The sequence below is a fragment of the Callospermophilus lateralis genome, chromosome 3 (assembly GCF_048772815.1).
Source record: "Callospermophilus lateralis isolate mCalLat2 chromosome 3, mCalLat2.hap1, whole genome shotgun sequence".
NCBI lineage: Eukaryota > Metazoa > Chordata > Mammalia > Rodentia > Sciuridae > Callospermophilus > Callospermophilus lateralis.
The window spans coordinates 150751629-150770974 of NC_135307.1; the positions used below are offsets into that span (position 1 = coordinate 150751629).

Here is a 19346-nt window from a genome sequence, read left to right on the forward strand (position 1 = left end):
CATGCAACTTCTTTGGGATTGTACCAGATTCAAGACAGATCTTTGCTAAGCACAGAGTGACATGGAGACCAAGTACTTGCCAGAGGAACTGGTTTCCAGAACTTTCTCTGGTGTAATGGTTAATTTGAATTGTCAATTTGATTGGATTAAGATAATAATGATTAAGAGGCTTCTGTGTGTGTCAAGGAATGATTGGCATGTGGGATAGCCAAATGAAGTGGAGGCCCTCCCTAAGCGTGGACATCACTGGATGATGGCTTGGGTAGAATAAATGTTGGAAGAACAAGGGGCTGGGGTTGTGGCTCAGTGGTAGAGTACTTGCTTAGCATGTGTGAGGCACTGGGTTCGATTCTAGTACCACATATAAATAAACAAAAGTAAAGGTCCATTGGCAATTTAAAAAATATTTTTTAAAAAGTTGGAAGAACAAGCAAGCAGCAGCAGATGCAAGCTCAATTTCTTCTAGAACAGGTTCTTGATTGCTGCTGTGATCATCTGAAATTATCTGACTCTTGCTTCTTCACTCTTTCAAAGCTGACTCTGCCAGTGATTCCCTTGGGAATTTGACCAGAACCTTTAGGTCTTGGACTAGGGTACACCATTGATCCTTCTTGTTCTGGGGCTTTAGCCTCTTGGACTGAGCAGCTGCTGTTTCTTTCAGCTCTCCGGCCTATAGACGGCCATTATTGACTATCCATCTTCTGGCTGTATAAGCCAACCTGATAAGTCCCTTTTTATAATTATACTTCCTATTGATTCTGTTCCTCTAAAGAACCATGACTAATACACCTGGTTATGCTGTGGGTCACTGTCCCCAAAAGAGGGAGGAGGAGCTTTGCTCTCAAAAAACTGCTGGGAAGGACAGAGCCCTGTGGATAGATCTGAATCAGCCCAGTCTCCAGGTGGCCATCTGCTGTTGTGGAGAGTAAGAGACACTACCTATGTCACTTCACTTTGGCAGGTTTTTTAACTTTAGTTAACAGATATCTTAGCTGCTGGGTGAACGAACAGAAATCACAGGAGAAAACCTTGTAAACCTTTTATTTGGAGCGGAACACAGATTGAGTTTATTCCATGTACTGCACATTCATAGAAGAAACCCTGGTGGACACGGGCACTGGGACACAAACGATGCTCAAGTGTCAGCTATGACCCAGGCCCATTGAGGAGGGCAGGTTCACCACAGAAGATGGATTGTAGTCCAAGACAGCACGAGGGCTGCAAGAGGATGGTTCTGGAACTGTGTCTTCTTACCCTTCCCTGTTTGTCTGCAAATGGCTCATAGCAGCAATACATTCACTGGAACACGGAGCTGGTGTTTAAAAAAAGCGGCTCCGACATAGTTTGTACACAAGCACTCAGCACTCACATCACAAAGAGGGCTCCAGCAGCATGGCCACGAATGTTCTTATAGCAGTTCACACTCAGCTCTGCTATGCCTGTGGCAGATGCTCAGCAGACCTGGGCACATGGGATCTCCCACCCCTCTTCTTACCCATAGCATCCCCATCAGTTAACCTTACATCATCCGAGATCTGAGGGAGCAGACCACTGGGTGATATCATATGCTCACCCCCAAGGAAGAGAGAAACACACAAGAGACCAGGACAGCTTGTGTAACCTCTCCAAACTCTCTGGTACAGGTGGAGGCCTGTCCTTGGGGAGGAAACAACAGAGGCTGAGAGCCAGAGCAAGATTCAGGTCACAGAGACGGAGACAACAGCAGCCACAGCCACAGAGATGGAGAGGAGGACACAGGGTCTTGTGTGCCTCAATCTCAGTATGGCCCTTAGCTCTGTCTGGCTCACAGCCCACCTGGATCCCAGGCAGGAAGGAAGCATTGGCAAGGCTCTGTTCTAGGTCAGGTTCCCACTCTCAGGTCACCCACAGCACAGCAGAGGCTGATGCACAGGTAGGTAGCTCTGAGGGCTGCAGGAGGAGGGGTCTCGGTCAGCATGGTGGCTCCTCAAGGATAAAATCATGTCCAGGATGGAGGGGTCCATGGAGATGGGAGCCAGGAATACTGGTTGGAGTGGAGATTGGGGTTCTGCTACTACAAGGCTGGACTCTTCACTCTGTTCAGGGAGTCGATGTAGTGAAAAATGGCCCCCAGAGCCCAGCTGGTCTCCACATTGTCAATTTTCCGAGTCAGCTTGAAAAGACAAAGGGAGAGGCAGAGATCATATACCTTTATATGGGAAAGGCTGAGCAGATCTGTAGACTAAGGCAGCCCAGTCAGTAGCTGGAAGTCTGGGCTGTTCCTTGGATGCCAAGGATTGGATGGGGGACAAGATTCAATAATGGGATCAGCAGTTCCCAGTACCTCACAACATAATTGGGACAGGGGTGCCCCAGAGGTGAGTCCCTACCTTCAGCACTTTATCCCTGGGAAAGCCAAACTCCTGGAGCAGCAAGGTAATGTAGGTGAGATCCATGCACACGAAGGGGCTGCTGTGTGGCTGAGTCTCCAGAGTCCGACACACTGAGAGGAGATGGCCAATTCCCAGTTAGGTTCAGACAATCCCCTCCTTGGGGGACAGTGTGCTGTGTGGACCCCAACATCACCCACTCTGTGTACCCACCCAGATCCTTATTCCTTATTTATAGTTAAGGCTGCAGCTTGGCATGGAAAGGTGACCATGACCAAGCAATTCAAAGGCAGGCCATGCGGCCAGTCCTAGCCTACCCCAGCCTGCACTCTAGGACCAACAGAGATCTGCACAACTTGTCTTGGGGTCACAGTGGAAAGTCACCAATTTCCAGGCTATATCTTTGCACCTGTGACCCTGGACATCACTCCCAGGTATCCACCTGCATAAAACTTGTGCTTTCCAGGGGATGAAAATGACAGAATGACTAGCTTAAAATAATCCACTCTTGTTCTTGAGGAAGAGGGGCAAATTCACCAATATACCCAGTGTCTATGGGGACAAACCCAAAAGTGACATGAAAGCTTAAAAAAAGCCATTCAGTGGTGGGGAGAAGGTAGAACTTTTTATGGAAAAATACTAAAATGTAACTTCTTTGTGGGGGGCACTAGGGATTGAACTCAGGAACACTTAACCACTGAGCTACATCCCTAGGCCTATTTTGTGTTTTATTTAGAGACAGGGTTTCACTGAATTGCTTAGGGCCTCACTAAGTGGCTGAGGCTGGTTTTGAACTTGCAATCTTCCTGCCTCAGCCTCCTGAGCTGCTGGGATTACAGATGTATGCCACCATGCCCTGCTTAAAATGTTAACTCTTGACCTGCAAATTGGGAGCAGCAACCAAAAGAGCAGAATACCAACACCAACACTTCACACACACTCATTCCCTGGCTGTTGGGGTGAGTGGGCCTTAGATGAGGTAACAGGTAGAAGGGAAAGGCAACACAAGAGTGTAATCCTTCACCTCCACAACCCAGACTGTTCAGGAAACCTGACTTTTTCAGGGTCATGTGATAATCATGAACTTGCTGGGACATCTAAGGGGAAATCACTCTTGTGGTCACCCGGGTAGCAATGAAAAGGTGTCAGAAAAAACGAAATGAGGGAATCTGTTCCTTATAGTCTGATGATGAGGCAGTGGACTGTGGCTCTTTTGCAGCCAGGACAGGACATAGGCCTCTGACCACGGTCACTATTAAAAAGGCAGATGTGGAATATAGGTCCATACTGCTCTTTCAGTGCACTCTGAACTCTGCACTTGCATACCTCTGAATACTCACCTGGTTGGTACAACCCAGAATCAAGGAATTCTGGGACCATATAAACACTGTGGGGTGTCTGTCCCCCACTTCCTCAGTTTCTGTCCATCCACCCCCTCAGCCTCTCTTACCCCAGCAAGCACCATGACACTCACCATACTTGGCTGCTATCTCAAAGTCCCCGACCACAAGGCTGCCTCCCTTCTCCGCATCTGTGGGATGAGACAGGCACCCAGTCTCCAGGAGTATCACAGAAGCTCATGATCCTGCTGAGGCTTGAGGCTGGTGCCCAGGGACCCATCCCAGGAATTCCAAGGTACAGAGATGCAGACACTAGCTTCCCCTGGTTCTATGTAGCCATCTACACTCATGGGTCATGATTTCTCTTTTCTGCAGTGCTGGGAATGAAATTCAGGGCCTTGCATATTCTACGCAAGGGCTCCACCAGAGTTACACCCCAGCCAGTTTGTGGCCTCTAAGGTGGTACAGCTAGACCAAATTGGGACAGTTGTTCCTCACAGGATCAAACAGATAGAGGAGCTTTCGAGGATCATCACCCGCCAAAGGAACCTCATCAGGATCTCTGGACTGTATGGACTGCACAAACTTGTAGGTTAGGAAAAGTAAAAGTATAGGGGTGGAAATGCTGCTTGAAGCCATGGCACTCATTCAGCAACAGTATTCTAATATCAATTTTCCAACTGTGGGTTAAAAAAAGAGTTCTATAAAAAAAAAAAGTAATGGGGGGAGTGGCCCCTGTCTCTGGGTATTCTCTAAGTCAGTAATATCACTGTTAAGATGTCACTATAAAGGGTCGTTTGAGGTGTTTTGTTTTGTTTTTATTAAACTAGAATGATACTTTACAATAAACTACATCCTCAGCCCTTTTTATTTTTTTTATTTTGAGACAGTGTGTTACTAAATTGCTTAGGTCCTTGCTAAGGTGCTGACGAGGTTGGCTTTGAACTTGTGACCCTCCTGCCTCAGCCACCTGAGTTGCTGGAATTACAGTTGTGCACCACTGTGCCCAGCAAAAGGTAGTCTGAATTCCAAATATAACTCATACTGCTCTTTCAGAGCCAAGCATGACCACAACAGGCAGGTGGATTTGTGTTTCTGAATAGCTCCATACCTCCTAAGGTCACCCCAGGGAAGATGTGTACCTTCTGGTAAGGACAGCCTGTGGCTAGGGTGTGGGACCCCCAGTGGGCTGTTAGACCAAGCTCGGGTGGGTGGGTTCTGGCTTACAATGTCCATAACTCTGGTGCAATCAGAACAGTGTGCCACTCTAGCTCCTCAGGCCTGGCGCATTGCCACCTTGACCACTCACCCTGGCTGGCACTTTCCACACTCAGTCCTGTCTTGGGGCAGCAGAGCCATTATAGATGCTGTGGGAAGCCCCAGGTCCCAGGGAATGGAATAGTAACATCATTAGTTTCTTCTGGGAAGTATTTTATTTAAAGTATTAATTGGGGTTCTTATTCTTACCTCAGGCAATGCATGCTGATATTATCAGTTTATTTCATTAAGAAAATTTTGGTCTCCAACCACTAAAGTGACTTTACAACCTTCGCACAAGTGTTTATATAATCTGGCCAATGATAGCCCCAGCAAACTCCAACACCTGGCTCTGCACTGACCTTGTTCCCTGGATTAGGAAGGACAAGCTAGAGGGAGACCCACATCATGAGGCTGATCCCTCCAGTGGTGGGGAGAGAGCCACAGGGCCCAGGCAAGATACCAAGAGTCTGAGGCAGTTAAACAATGTGAGTCAGCTCAGGGCAAGACCTGCCCTCCAGCAGAAATCTAAATCAACAATAAGTAACTGTCTATGCATGAACTAACTAGCTTAAGGAACTAATTTATCTATAAAAACAGAGCTCAGTATTTCCTATCCTGATGACAAGATGTCTCCCCACAATTCTGCCCTCCTAAGTCTACTTCCAACATGGCAATACAATTATTCACCTGTCACAGGCCCTCTGCCCAGGAAATCCACGATGCCCAGCCAGCCCCTATCCTTACCTATGAGACCGACACTGGCTGCAAGGTCATAATAGTAGGAAAAAGCATAAAAGTCCACGTGCTTCACCTCTTCTGTTCTGTGTACTTTATTTCGAAGTACTTCTGACACTCGGCTGGCACACAGCTCATAGAGGCTCCCTGCAGGGAAAGGAAAAGCATACACCCAGCAGTTGAAGAGCCCTGGGCACTGAGGCCATATGTGGCTTTTAGGGGCCTTTCTTAGTGACTTCATGTGGTACCAGAAGCCCCCGCCGATCCCGAGTCAGGGGCTGCTTACTGCACATGGCAATAGCAACCATGCTGGTTCAGATCAGCAGGTAAGGAAGCCCCCACGTACAGAGGCTGGAGAGAATGGAGCCCAGCTCTGAGGCAGGTGGCCTGGGTACCCTAACTCTGGCCCCAGTAAAGGGCCCTGTGTAGCTGTCCTCACCAGCCAGCGGGTATCAGTCACTCTGCACTCACTGTCTGCCAGCCAGCACTGAACTACATGTCAGCAGCTGCCTCAGAAGTGCTTCCTTTCTATATCACAGGGTGGGGGACACTGAGCCCCTGTGGGCCACTTGCCAAGTTCACATAGCTGGCTGGAGAAGAACTGTAACATGGGGCCCTAGAGATTAACAGACTCTGGAGGTCATACTGACAGCCTTGGACATCTCCTTAGGCACATCAATATCCCATACTTTGATCTGCCTTAAGCCAGTCTCCCTGTCTTTTCTAGTGTTCTCAGCAGGCCACAGAGCCATGCTCTTGACCTTCAGATCTCATTTCCTCCCAATGTCTTTCCTCAGTCTAGTCATACTACTGCCTCCTTGTTCACTAAAAAAAATATTTTATCTCAGGGCTTTTGCTCTTGCTTTCCCCTGGCCTAGAGAATCCTTGCTTTAGATCTGGGTGTCTCATTTCCACTTCTTCATGTTTTGGCTCAAATCACCCCATAGGCCTTCCTTGTCTATCCTGGTTAACACTGCAATGTACCTCTTGGCACCCCCATTTTCTTGTTTTATTTTTCGTCAAAGAGATTTTTCATGTTTTACTGTCAGATTCCTCCTCAGGGGACATCAGTTGCATTGTCCTGCTGTATCCTGGGTGCCTACAGGGAGACCTGGTCCTTAGAACATGCACAGTGGACCAATGAGTCAGTAAACCTGTGTGGTCACCAAAGATGGACCTTGCTTATGCCATGTGTTCAGCCTTGGAACAATAGTTTAATATTTTCAGACTCCAAGGGTATAAAGCAATACAGACCATTAGGCTGAGAGGGCAAGTCTTGTGAGGCTTACTCACAGGACAGCAGGATCTCCATATCCAGAGCAGGCGGTGGGAAGTAGCCTTTGCCAGAGAAGCCTCCATTTCTCTGTGTACAAAACTGGCCCAGCACAGGACTTCTGGGCCAGCAGCCCAGATAAAGCCGTTTGTCTTGGAACCTGAGGTTTTTAGGTCCTTCCTCATTGGAGGCCTGACAGGAAATTGGGCCCTTTGGAAAGAAGCACTGGAGACAGACAAGGAAGCCTTGTGCAGAGAACCTACAGGGGGGAGGCAAGGCAGCAGTTCCCAAGCTCTGACAAAGGCCTCTGGAGCCCTGGTGAGGGTTCCCAGAGCTGCCTGTGTTTCCAGGGCCAGTTTGGGCTTGTCTGAGCCAGTCTCCTTCTGAGAGGTATTTGGAAAAGGTACAGGGGATGGGCAGGCTGCCAGTGGACCTCATAAGCCACTGACAAATGACCATCATACCATACCTGCCTTCTGTCCTGAAATCCTGTATGTTATTTCAGCATGTTCCCACTCTCCTTTGAAACCTGGAGATAGACAGGGGCTGACCAAGTCCTTTCCATCCTTAACTGAAATAAAGAGATAAAAATGAAAGAAAAAAAAAAGGAAATAAAAAAAGCATAGTGCCACCAGACCAGGGCCTTACAGGACAGGGAAAGCAGCTGGGCACGGAGGTGGTGTAGGCCTATAATCCCAGCAGCTCGAAGCTGAGACAGGAGGATCATGAGTTCAAAGCCAGCCTCAGCAATGAAGAGGCCCTAAGCAACCCAGTGAGACCCTGTTTCTAAATAATATACAAAATAGGGGTGGGGATGTGGCTCAGTGGTGCAGTACTCCTAAGTTCAATCCCTAGTACCAAAAACAAAACAAAACAAAAAACCCAAACAAACCAGAAAATGATGTTGCCTGGTATTCAAGGTACTGAAGTGCTTCCTTCTGCCAAAGGAGACCTGATTCCTGGGGACATTTCAAGTCAGCCAGAGAGGAAAACCCTCCTCCATCACAGAAGATGCAGCAAACTTCATTTGCCCTGGAAACATGACTATTTGCCATTCCTTGGTGACTTCAGGGTTCTAGGTACTGGGCCAAGTATAGTTCAGTCAGCAGTCATACAACCCTATTTGGAGGGGAGCCATCATTACCCAATTTTAGAGATGATGAGGTTGTAACTGGCAAGTTGGTGGCAAGGCCAGGAACTGAAGCCACCATGCCATAAATTGAATTGATGGTACTCTGTAGAATAAATCCAGGGCCTACAACTAGCAAAAGCAGCTGGTATCTGGTGTCCAAGACTACCCTCTCACTGCCGTCCCTCCGAGACAGCAGGGTGCTCTCCACTGAGAGGGTCTTGTCCCCTTCCTGGATTCTGGTCTGGGTAGGAAGTGAATTTAGGGTGGTCCTCCTTCTTTGGAAGTGCCACATAAGCAGCCTTTTCTATCCTTCTGGGGGCAAAGCCACACAGAGTAGTGCCATGGCACAGAATGCCAGCCTGAGCTTCCCCTACTGCAGCCACATAAGACTCTGGGACTCTAGTGAAGCCACCACCTGACTGAGCCCTGTGGAATCATGAGACACAATAAAACAGCTACTATTTGCTGTTTTTCTTTCTTGAGGCACATGAGATCAAACCCAGTCCTTTAGGCATGCTAGGCAAGCACTCCATCCCTGAGCTGCATCCTCGGCCCCACCATTTGTCGTTTACCACTGTCTGGGGTGATCTGTCATGCAGTAAAGAGGGTGAAACCTTCCCAATGCTGTGGTGAGTGGGAAGAGAATGGAAGTTGGGCCATGACTCCATAGCTAACCACAAAGGGGCAAATAGTGCCTGCATTCTCCTTGTTCTACCCTGGCAGAACAACCAGGCCCTTGAAGAAGTGGCAGAAGTGTTGGACAGGTGGAGGGCAGAGTGTGGCCCCATGGCTGGGGAACATACTCTGTTCTCTGGATAGAGTGCCTCACATACACATACACATCTGGTCACTGTCAGTGCTGTCAGGAAAACCAGGCTGATACTAGCCTCAGGGTAGCCAAAAATAGATTATTCTAAGAGCATTTGTGCGTGGACTTGAGGCCCACTGGAAGGAGCAGTGAAGACCTGGAATGAGATGCTCCACCTAATGACCTGGCAAGACCCAGGTTTCTCCTTAGACATGACTGTAGGAAAGGGCCAAGCTGCTGCTTCTTTTTTGGTACCTGAGCCACACCCTCCAGCTCTATTTGGTATTTTATTTAGAGACAGGGTCTCACTGAGTTGCTTAGCGCCTTGCCACTGCTGAGGCTGGCTTTGAACTTGCGATCCTCCTGTCTCAGCCTCTTGAGCTGCTGGGATTACAGGTGTGTGCCACCGCACCTGGAAGTCAAGTTTTTTTTTTTTTTTAAATGATCTTTCATAAAGCAGAGATGAGGGAGGGATGTTCTTGCAAGGGGGAATCGCTGTGACTGAGAAAAGCTTCCCCTGATGGAAACCGCTTCAGCATCCCCTTTTCATGGTCTGTTCTGAACTGTCTGAAAAACCAGGTCATCTCTTCAAATCCCTAAAAACAAGTTCCTGTGGTTTGGATAAGTGTCCCCCCAAAGGCTCAAGTGCTAAAAGTTTGCTCCCCAGCATGTGGTACTATTCAGAAGTGGTAGAAGCTTTAGGAGGTGAGGCTACTGGAAGAAAGTTAGGTCACTGGGAGACAGCCCTTGAAAGGCCCCCACCCCCTCCTATCTCTCTTTATGCCTGCCAGCTGCCATGAGGTAGCCTCTGCCATGCACTCCCACCCTGACTGTTGCCTCACCACAGGTCCAAAGGCAACAGGGCTAACTCTCCATAAACGTCTGAAACCATGAGCCAAAGTAAATCCTTCCTCCTTATAAGTTGTTTATCTCAAGCATTTTGTCACAGTGATAGCTTAGTAATACACAAGCTGACTCTAAATGTAGATGAGGACTGTATAGTTATTTGGGTTCCTAGAATTTGTGTTTCAGAAATGATTTCACTAGTGCCTCATAAAAATACAACAGTGCTAGGAGGTAGCTCAGTGGTAGGGTGCTTGTGTAGCATGTGCAGTGCCTTGGGTTTGATCCCTAGTACGATAAAAACAAAACAAAAAACCAAGCAACAGAATGTGCAGAGGTAAAACGTGTCCTCCTCCATCCCCATCAGGACATCACTGACAAGATCTGAGGCCTGTCTTTCCTAGGCCTACAACAGCCCCATACCTTTGCTGGGTGGCCGGTGGCCAGCATGCAGTGAAGGAGACTTGAGCAACATGTTCCACTTACCAGGTTTTCCCTCCACGCCGCCTAAGATCGCCAGTCGTGCTGACATCAATCCCAGTCCCAGGTAGCTGTGGAAATAGTGCCCTGGGTAAGGCCAGCCAGAAACACATCCATCTGTCTGGGCCCAACATGAGTGGGAAAGGTGGGACCTTGTGTAGTGACAAAGCATTTAGTGGGCTTTCCTGCTTCTTTTAGAAGCCTCTTACTGAGTTTAGGGCATGATTCAGCTAATTAATTCAACAAACGAGGGCCTATTACAATGTGGACAATGCAGTGAATGAGACAGACTCCACTCTAGTTTTCACTAAGCACAAGAATCTATGAATATGCCACATTGCAAATAGGTGGCTTAGGAAATTCCTGCACAGTCCATGGGCTCGCCTCAGTCTTTTGCAAGCCTTCTTCAAAGCAGGACAGAATAAGCCTGATAGAAGAATGTGATTTTACTACAAATAAATTTAAAAATGATGAAATTGGGTAGGGCAGAGCAGGTAGGATGAGGAGGATTCAGATGAATATAGCACAAGGGATTCTAGGATTTGGCATATCTGCTGGTATCTAGCTACTCCATGAGGCAGGAGTTGGAGGTAACCAGGGGACGTGCAATGCCAGTAGAGCTGCCCGCCTGTCCCATCAGCCTCCCCCAACTCCAGTAAACTTACCTGTAGGAGTAGAGCTTATAGGTCCTGTTAAACATCTGCAGTGCTGTCAGATGGCCAGGTGGAGAGGCCTGAAGAGTGCCCTGGGGAGGAACATAATGGTGACTATATTTCCCTTGTTTTTCCAGAACACCGTCCCCATTCCTTCAATTCATTTGGATGAACAGGGACATTCAGATGGAGTCAGTTAAATGAAATTTTCATTAAGTCCTGTGCTGTGAAAGAGTAAGGAGCAAGTAACAAAAATTAAAGCATCCAGAATGTTTCTTCCTTTTAAGTAGTGTTTTACCCATTCTGAAAAATATGGCCCAACCAAAAGAATCAGGATATCAGTAAACTTCATTACTCTGTTCCACTGGAAACTAAACATAATAGAAAAATTGGTGGGTTGGGAGTTTTCTTATTTTTCTGCAGTACAGGGATTGAACCCAGGTAACTTTACTATTGAGCTACATCCCCAGCCCTTTTTAAACTTTTTTAGTGTATTATAGATATACATAATTGTGGGGTTCATTTTGACATGATCATTGAAGCTAGAGAATATCATGCTAAGTAAAATAAATTAGACACACAAAGTCAAGGGTTGAATGTTTTCTCTCACATGCGGAAGCTAGAGCAAAATAAGGGGGAAAAATTGGGAGGAGTGCCATGAAAACAGAGGGGAGATCAGTGGAGTTAAGAGAGGAGATAGAGGTGAGGAGGGAGAAAGATGGTGTAAAGGGAGGAACTGCAGAATGAAATTGACTGAATTAAGCTATGTACACATATGAATACACTACAATGAATTCTACTTATATGTATATCTATAAAGCACCAATTTAAATTAAAACAATAAAACAGAAGATCTTTGGCCTTTGTATTTTGAGACAGGAATTCACTGAAAAGCTGAGGCTGGCCTCAAACTTGCTATCCTCCTGCCTCAGCCTCCCGAGTTGCTGGAATTACAGGCATGGTTAGGAGGGAGTTATTCTAAACAGCAGGTAATATTAACTGGAAGCATTTTTATCTCCTTAAGAACATTTGTCTTGACAAGGGTAGAGCTCTCTCCCCTCCTGTGAGTCAGAATATATGCTGTCTGCTCTTGCTCCTTTTCTGGGACCCTGCAAGGGATGGGAGCCACTGGTTTCATTTTTTCTGACCCAAAGGTTTCTGATTATGATCTAATTTATCACCCCACTGAAGATGGAATTTCTATTTTGGTTTTGTTTTTCAGCTGAGTTAAGATTCAAATAAGAAGTGTTATCTGTGTGGGAGCTGGCCCAGGGTTTGGAGGTGTGGAGTGACTTCTACCAGCCAATGGGCCTTCCCTGGGCAGCCCCTGACCTGCCTCCCCTAAGGCACTGAGGCAGGCAGGGCTGGTTACCTCGACCCGTGGAAGGAAGGTGATCTGAGTGGATCCTCCGCCCAAATCCAGCATGCCCACACTGCTCCTTCCTGGGGTTTTCAAACTGCCTACAGCACAGTGGGTGAAGACACAGCTCTGTCATGTTAGTAAGTAGATGATGACAGTAGACAGATCAAAGTGATTAATAGCTGGACCTTTAGCAGAAAGGAAAACAAGACAGAAAAATAACTGCAACTAATTAAAAATCTCCACTGAAAGGAGTACTATATGTTTAAAGGACAACATCATGGCTCTACCAGCTTTGGCATTTAAAATTTTTTTTTGGTACCAGGGATTAAACCTAGGGGTCACATCCCAGCCCCTTTACTTTCTATTTTGAGACAGTGTCTTGTTAAGTTTCATAGGGCCTCACTAAGTTGATGAGGCTGACTTTGAACTTGAAATCCTCCTGCCTCAGCCTTCCAAGTTGCTGGGATTATAGGAGTGGACCACCTTGCCCAACCCAGCTTTGGCTTTGACAGGCTGACACTGCCTGTCTGGAGAGATTGTATACTGGCTGTATTCACCAGGTCGCAGGCCGCTGCCTTACCTCCCAGGGAAATGCTGGAACCTGGGACACAGGCCCTGGAAGGATTCCAATCCTCTCCCTTACCCATTGGTCCCATCTTCATTTCTGTTTCCCAAAAGCCCATGAGGTGGACATTCCTCATATATCCTCTAGCATCTTCTCCCCACACCCCAAAAAGGAGCAAATCCTGCCAGGAAACTTCTTTCTTTCTCATATCTGTATCAGACACACTGCCCTTTTCCACAATTCCACTGCAGGGACTTGTACTTGTAATCTATGTAAAATGACTTCTTTCTCTCTGTTCCCAAGAATAGATGTTTTGTTATAAGGTGATTAGCATTTGCATCACACTGACTATTAAGAAACTTGGCTGGTTTTACTCACTACTTCTCTCAGAAATGAGAGAACAGGGCCCCTGGTAGAGGTTTGACGGGAGATAGGCAGGAACAGTGGGTGGGAGAAATAGTTCAGGAGAGGTGCTCTTCCAGCATGCACCCCTGTGAGTGCACAGCTGTCCATGAGGCCAGGCAAACCCCCCCCCCCATCCCCAACAGCCTACTTCAGGACCAGCAATGCTGTGAAATCCAAGGGGTTATAGAAACAAGATCGCTGCTCTTCAGAAAGGCCATCAGCCCTCCTTTACATATGACCGTGAACTGTTAGCCTTTCCCTTTGAAGTAAACACACACCTGTTAGGAAGTTGACAGTGATCCATGCTGATACGCCTACAAAAGAGTGGCAGAGGCAGCACTGTAATTGCTTGAGACGCTGTTAACATAACACCAAGATGGCTACATGCTGGTTTTCAGATTGCAGGAGCACCAACTGCCCACTGCCTGAATGCTCTCAGTCTTCAGACCATCCACAGAGAGGTATTCATAAGTAGATCCAGCAGCTTCTGGCAGGCTATTCTAGAAGATGCCACACTGAAACCCAGAACACTTTACCAAAAGTCATGCCTCCTTCCCATTCTTTATCACCAGCAGCTTCTTTTGGAAGAGGCAGAAAAAGAACCCAATGTCCCCTCCACTCCCATATAAACTCACTTTTTTTGTGTGTGTTATGTGGTACTAGGGATTGAACTCAAAGCCTCATGCATGCTAGGCAAATGTTCTACTCCTCGCAACTTCTGCAACCCTACAAACTTACTTTTAAGGTCATATTTAAAATCAGGGCTAGTGAGGATCCTCAAATGTCTGCCTTAGAATTAGCAACGTAACCACAATATTCTAAACATGGAAGCAATTGGGTTCTCTCCAAACATCCTTAACACTGAAGACAAGATGTTTTCAGAAACTTTATCTGTGCTAAATCTGAAGTTGGTCAAGATGAGAATCTGTCACACTGGACCCCCAAAGACCACAGGGCATATTTAAATGTTGAGTGGGACCCTAACCTCAATTATTTTTCATTTCTGTATCTGACTAAGGAGAGAGCTTCCATGTGTGGAATTCCCAGTAGCAGTATAGAGCCCTCTTGTTGTGACAGCATTACTGTCTAGAGGTACTTTTGAATACTCTACCTTCGTCCGTTCCGTTCATGATGGAAACACAGTCATCCCCTACCAGGAAAGGGGATGCCTTAAACACCTCTTTCACCTAAATGTAAAGAGAGACATTGCTTCATCATTTAGAATGTATTCAGTGGTTTCCAGGTGTGGCATGTGGTCAGCAGGCAGTAATCAAACATGGAGGGGTCTGAAGAGCAGCAAAGCTTCCATTTCTCTTTAAGCTTATTCTATCCTTTGTGAGGGGTTTCTTCACTTAATCTCCTCCCCAGGCTAGCTAAGGCATCTGCTGCCCTTGTGACCTTGTCTTAGGACACTTTGGACTGGAAGAGCTCTGCGGGAATGGATGGGGTGGGTGTGAGCTGTTGTACAGTGCGACTGCAGGGCCCCAAAATGCTGCCCAGTTTGAGATGTGAGATGAAGGGTATAAAGCCCTACAAGGCAGAGCTCAAACCTGGGGACCACTTATACAGTCTAGTGGGCACTGCCCCGGGGAGCCAGCCCAGCAGAAGGGAGGCAGAGGCCATGAGCATTTTGGGGTATTTCCTTCTCTCTTTTCTAGCAAATCTTAGTATTCAGAAACTTACATGCATCTGCACACCCCAACCTCACTGATGTCCCACAGTTCCACGTTGTGTGTAACCCTGATTGATGTACACTGTGTCATCATCTCTCAGGTAAACAGTGTAGGAACAGTGTAGAGACTGAGAAGGATCGTTTTGCCTAAAGCAGTTTCCTGATACAGCCAACAGGCAGAGTCATTCCCAGCCCCAGAGCAGAGTGCCAGGCAGTTAGGGACATGGGAACCCTGAGGAGTGCTGGGACTGGAGAGGAGGCTAAGGGCCTCTTGAGCAGTCATGTCAGAGCATCAGACCTAGAGCAGGACTCTGTCCCTAGAGAAAATGAGTTTGGGCTGAGATGTCAAAGAATTTAGTTCCCATAGCCCTCTGACTGACAGCAAATCTCTGGGTAGGGGATGGACTTCAAACGCAGTGTACTTTTAAAATAAAGCTGTTTTTCTTGTTACAAGACACAGATCCACTCTAGAAAACATACATATCCTTAAATATCATTCAAGAGACACCTAAAGGTGGGGCTGTGAACACTGAGGGTTCCCTCAGGACACTTCCATGTATTCTTTCTGCTCAACACTGGCTACAGGGAGAGTGTTTTTAGCTATCATTAGCCACCCCCTAGAGAGGGAAATGGCTCAGCTCACCTTTTGCAATAACTTATGGGCCTTTTCTCCTGGTAACAGACGCAAACCAGCTGTGGCCTTGAGGACCAGAGGGGTGACCTTCCAGAAGTCGAATGGAATCTCTTGTTTAGCAACATCCAGCAATTCCTGAATTCCCTGAGCACTCTGTGGACATTGTAAAAGCAAATCAGGGGCTGTCATACCCAACATACAGTGCTATCTCCCCACTTTTTAAAATATATAAACATTTTTTTCTAATTTTCAAAACTGTAGAACTAAATGCCATGAATAACTACACTGAGGAACTATGTCACACAAAGGTGTAAAAGACCCAAAGGTTGCATGAGGTCCTATGTCAGAAGAGGTGTGGAGTAGGGAGCAATTTGACAAAGTGTAGCTGAGCATGTCAATGGGTTCACTGCCATAGAGGGCAACTGACAATGTCTGTCCAAGAAGGAAACTCACCTTACTTTTACCCAGAAGTTCCAATCTAAGAATTCACGTGGGGATTATGCAATATATGTCAGGTGACAGACTTTGCTACTCTATTGTGTACGTAAAATAAAAACAAAGAAAATAACACATGTGTATGTAAACCAGCTCTTTAAGGCTACATGAGACAGCAGGGGTGTGATTCTGGGGGCAGCATGGAGGGATACTTGCTGATACCCTAGCAAGCTTAGAAATTTGTCTCATTGAATGTGTGTTTCCTACCCAGAAGGTTAAAATTTTTAAAATCCTGAGTTTATTCTGAGATATATAATTTAATCAGGTTTTAACCTCATTTCTATTCTCAAATACAAATTTCTACTTGTTTTTAAATCAAGCTACAAGAAAGCAAGGCTTGTGTTATGATGTCTGACAACATGACACGTCTGTCTCCAAGAACAGGATTTGGAATATGGTGGAACCAGGTTGACACGTAGCTCATGTCACTTATTTAGCACGTGCAAGGCCTCAGGTTCCATTTCCAGCAACAGACACATGCACACATTTGCATGCATGCATACACACACACACAGCTGAAACCACAGAGAACCCACAATTCTACAAGCACCCTGTTTTGCAAGTGCCTTAAACCAGACATCCTGTAATAGTGCAGTTGTGTTAAGAGCTTTAGAAGTATAAACACTACAAACTTACAGAAATCATTATGTAGCAGTTTAATGAAACTTCTTTTGTTTATTTATTCTTTTACATTTACTTTGTTTTTGGATTTTGCATAATAGACCTTTTTGTGTATGTGTGTGTGGCACTGGGGATTGAACATAGGGCCTTGTTCATGTTAGGCAAAATGCTCTACCATTGAACTATACCCCCAGTTCCTGTAATATATATATATTTTGTAATATATTTTTAATTTTTTTTTGTTGTAGTTTTTTTGATGGAAGGTAGGAAACACTAAAAGAAATTAAAAGAAAAAAAATGTGCAAAACTCACAAGACAGTATGAAAAAATAAGAGACTGCACACTTATCTCCACCTGACCATTCTCAAAGGCACCAAAAGCCCCTGCCAGCACCAGCAAAGATACCTTTCTCTAAGAAGATAGTCTACCTAATCCAAAGGAAAGGAGTTGGCTTTAACTACTAGAAGACACTTGATGAACAAATAGACAAAAGAGGATTATTACCTTTTCAACGTCGTCAGCATAAGCGGAAAGACCAGGCTTCAGTGCTTTGAAGGTTTCATGGGTCAAGGTGGGGGTTTCTAAGGGGAAAGTGTTTTTAAAAAGGCACAACAATGAGTACAGGCACAGACATACGAATATATATATAACTGTGACTAACTGAACTTTTGGTCTGACCACATAGACCAATGCCAGAGTAGTAGAGGCTCTATCCTTTTTTGTCTAAATTTTGCCTCTTCAGTTTAGCAGAACATGAATATGCTACCTAATATTTGGGTCAGAACTTTGTTCAACTTTGGGAGGTGACGATGTAGCTCAGAGGACTATTGCTTGCATGCATGAGGCCCTGGGTTTGATCCCCAGTACTGTAAAAAACCAAAACAAATAAACCCAACAATCTTTACTGAATACAAAACACTCACAGAATACTACATCCATTTAAAGTGTTAAATTTTAACAGTTTATTCTTGCTTATTCAACAGAACAAATGATTTCAACCTATAAATATGAAAATCCCTTCCTTGATGCTGGAATGGATGTATCACAGTCCTAAAGATTTAGGAGTCTGTTAAAGAAATTGAGTGTTTTACCTTATTAGGAGGCTGAACTCGAAGGAAAGTGTTCAGATGCATCCTGTGGCCTCAACCCAAGGCCTCACACATGCTAGTCAAATGTTATTTATTTATAGGAATAAATTACAAAATAAAGCAATATCATTTACCCTGTTGAATCAGCAAGAATTAACCATACTAAAACTAACACTTTAAATAGATATGGATTTTTATATGTAAACTATCTTCAATAAATGTTAATTAATTTATTTTTTTAAAAAGCAAAGTTTTAGCCCAAACATAAAAATAAATAATAATGAAATTAGATCAACTATTCCACAATAGTTTTAGAGAGAGGTTATTGGTATCAACAGAGAGCAGATAAATGCCAGAATGGTGTCTACTCAAAAGGGTCACTTTTTTGTGGACTAGAGGAGGGACACCTATATGTGTGACCTGGCACCTGTCTGGCAAAGGGCTTGACATGCTTACTAGCTCTAGGTCAGAGATGCACCAAAGAGGGCAAACCTTAGGGTAACAGGCATGGGAGATAAACAGTGAAGAACTGGGCAGCAACCAGGGTCCCCTTACAGAAACCACCTGCCCTCCAGACAGAGCCTTAACCCTACTCTAGGAGGCAAAGCTGGTAGGGGCTCAGGTTCCAGGTTCCTTCTCACCGCTGAGGGCCATACCATCTGTCATCACCTGGCTGTCTGGGTGTACTGTGGCAGCTTCTGGCAGCCTGGGTTCCGGGTTTTTACTATTTATCTAACTTGCCTGTATTCCTGGTTCTTATAAACCTGAATATAGAGTTACTTCCTGCTTTAAACTCTTGTGATATGACCTCTGGCCCAGGTCATGGTCACAGCTACCCAACCAGTCTGTATGGGGAGGGGACAGGCCACTAAATGCCCTCTAGGGTCTCAACTGTTCTACAGTAGTGATCATTACTTGATACTATTACAATAACTTTGGAATCCTGGGGAATTTAGATGGCACATCCTGAGTCAACATCTCTTAATAATTGTATTATTTGGGAGTGCTGCTAGAATCAGACTTAGGACCTCATACATGCTAGGCAGGTAATCTACTCTGAGCTACATTTTCAGTATCTATATTTTCATAAGCTATCAGGTGAGTTCAAGGCAGGCTTCCAGCCTATACTGTCTTCTAGTTGAGGAGATTCCAAGAGCCCTGCCATGATAGGGGAGAAGGTAGACCCCACGTCTGGGTGCAGAGAGGCTCACAGTCAGGCCGGGATACCTCCAGGAGGCTGAGCAAATTGGAAGACATGCACGCGGGTGCCAGTGCTTCCGGCATCAAACATGATCCCGTAGAAGACCTCATGACCACGTATAGCTGATCCTAGTGAGCTGCGGGCCTGCTGTCCCCACCGGGCCCCTGAGGCTGCCCCAGCGATAGTGAAAAAGGCCTGGGTGGCAGAGGCCCGGTGCCACTTGATGTAGACGACGTAGATGAATAGGCCCAAGCACAGTCCCAGGGGGTATGCCACCTTCGTCATCCGCAGGGTCCCATGATTTGGTATTTTTCTCATTTCTTAGTCTGCCAAGGACTGTACTTGCAATTGCTGGTAGGAAAAGAGGAGAGGCAGAAAAACTATGTCAGATTTCAAAGTTTCAATGTGT

The 19346-nt window shown here is 45.9% G+C and overlaps 1 protein-coding gene across 4 annotated transcripts in view; it reads right to left on the reverse strand.

Moving 5' to 3' along the window:
• Positions 1-1055: 1055 nt before the first annotated feature.
• Entpd6 (ectonucleoside triphosphate diphosphohydrolase 6) overlaps positions 1056-19346 on the reverse strand; it is a 28047-nt gene continuing 9756 nt past the window's right edge. For 2 of the 4 annotated variants that reach the window (XM_076848886.1, XM_076848887.1), the window contains exons 3-15: positions 18964-19288; positions 17153-17229; positions 15542-15685; positions 14338-14413; positions 13505-13540; positions 12266-12354; positions 10906-10985; positions 10247-10311; positions 7447-7548; positions 5714-5851; positions 3844-3900; positions 2370-2482; positions 1056-2152 (exon numbers count right to left, since the gene is read on the reverse strand). In XM_076848886.1, the coding sequence (XP_076705001.1) occupies positions 2054-2152; positions 2370-2482; positions 3844-3900; positions 5714-5851; positions 7447-7548; positions 10247-10311; positions 10906-10985; positions 12266-12354; positions 13505-13540; positions 14338-14413; positions 15542-15685; positions 17153-17229; positions 18964-19255 (1368 nt within the window). In that variant the 5' untranslated portion in view covers positions 19256-19288 and the 3' untranslated portion in view covers positions 1056-2053. Of the gene's footprint in view, positions 2153-2369; positions 2483-3843; positions 3901-5713; positions 5852-7446; positions 7549-10246; positions 10312-10905; positions 10986-12265; positions 12355-13504; positions 13541-14337; positions 14414-15541; positions 15686-17152; positions 17230-18963; positions 19289-19346 lie in introns of those variants that run through there. The other 2 variants (XM_076848888.1, XM_076848889.1) reach the window with 2 other exon arrangements.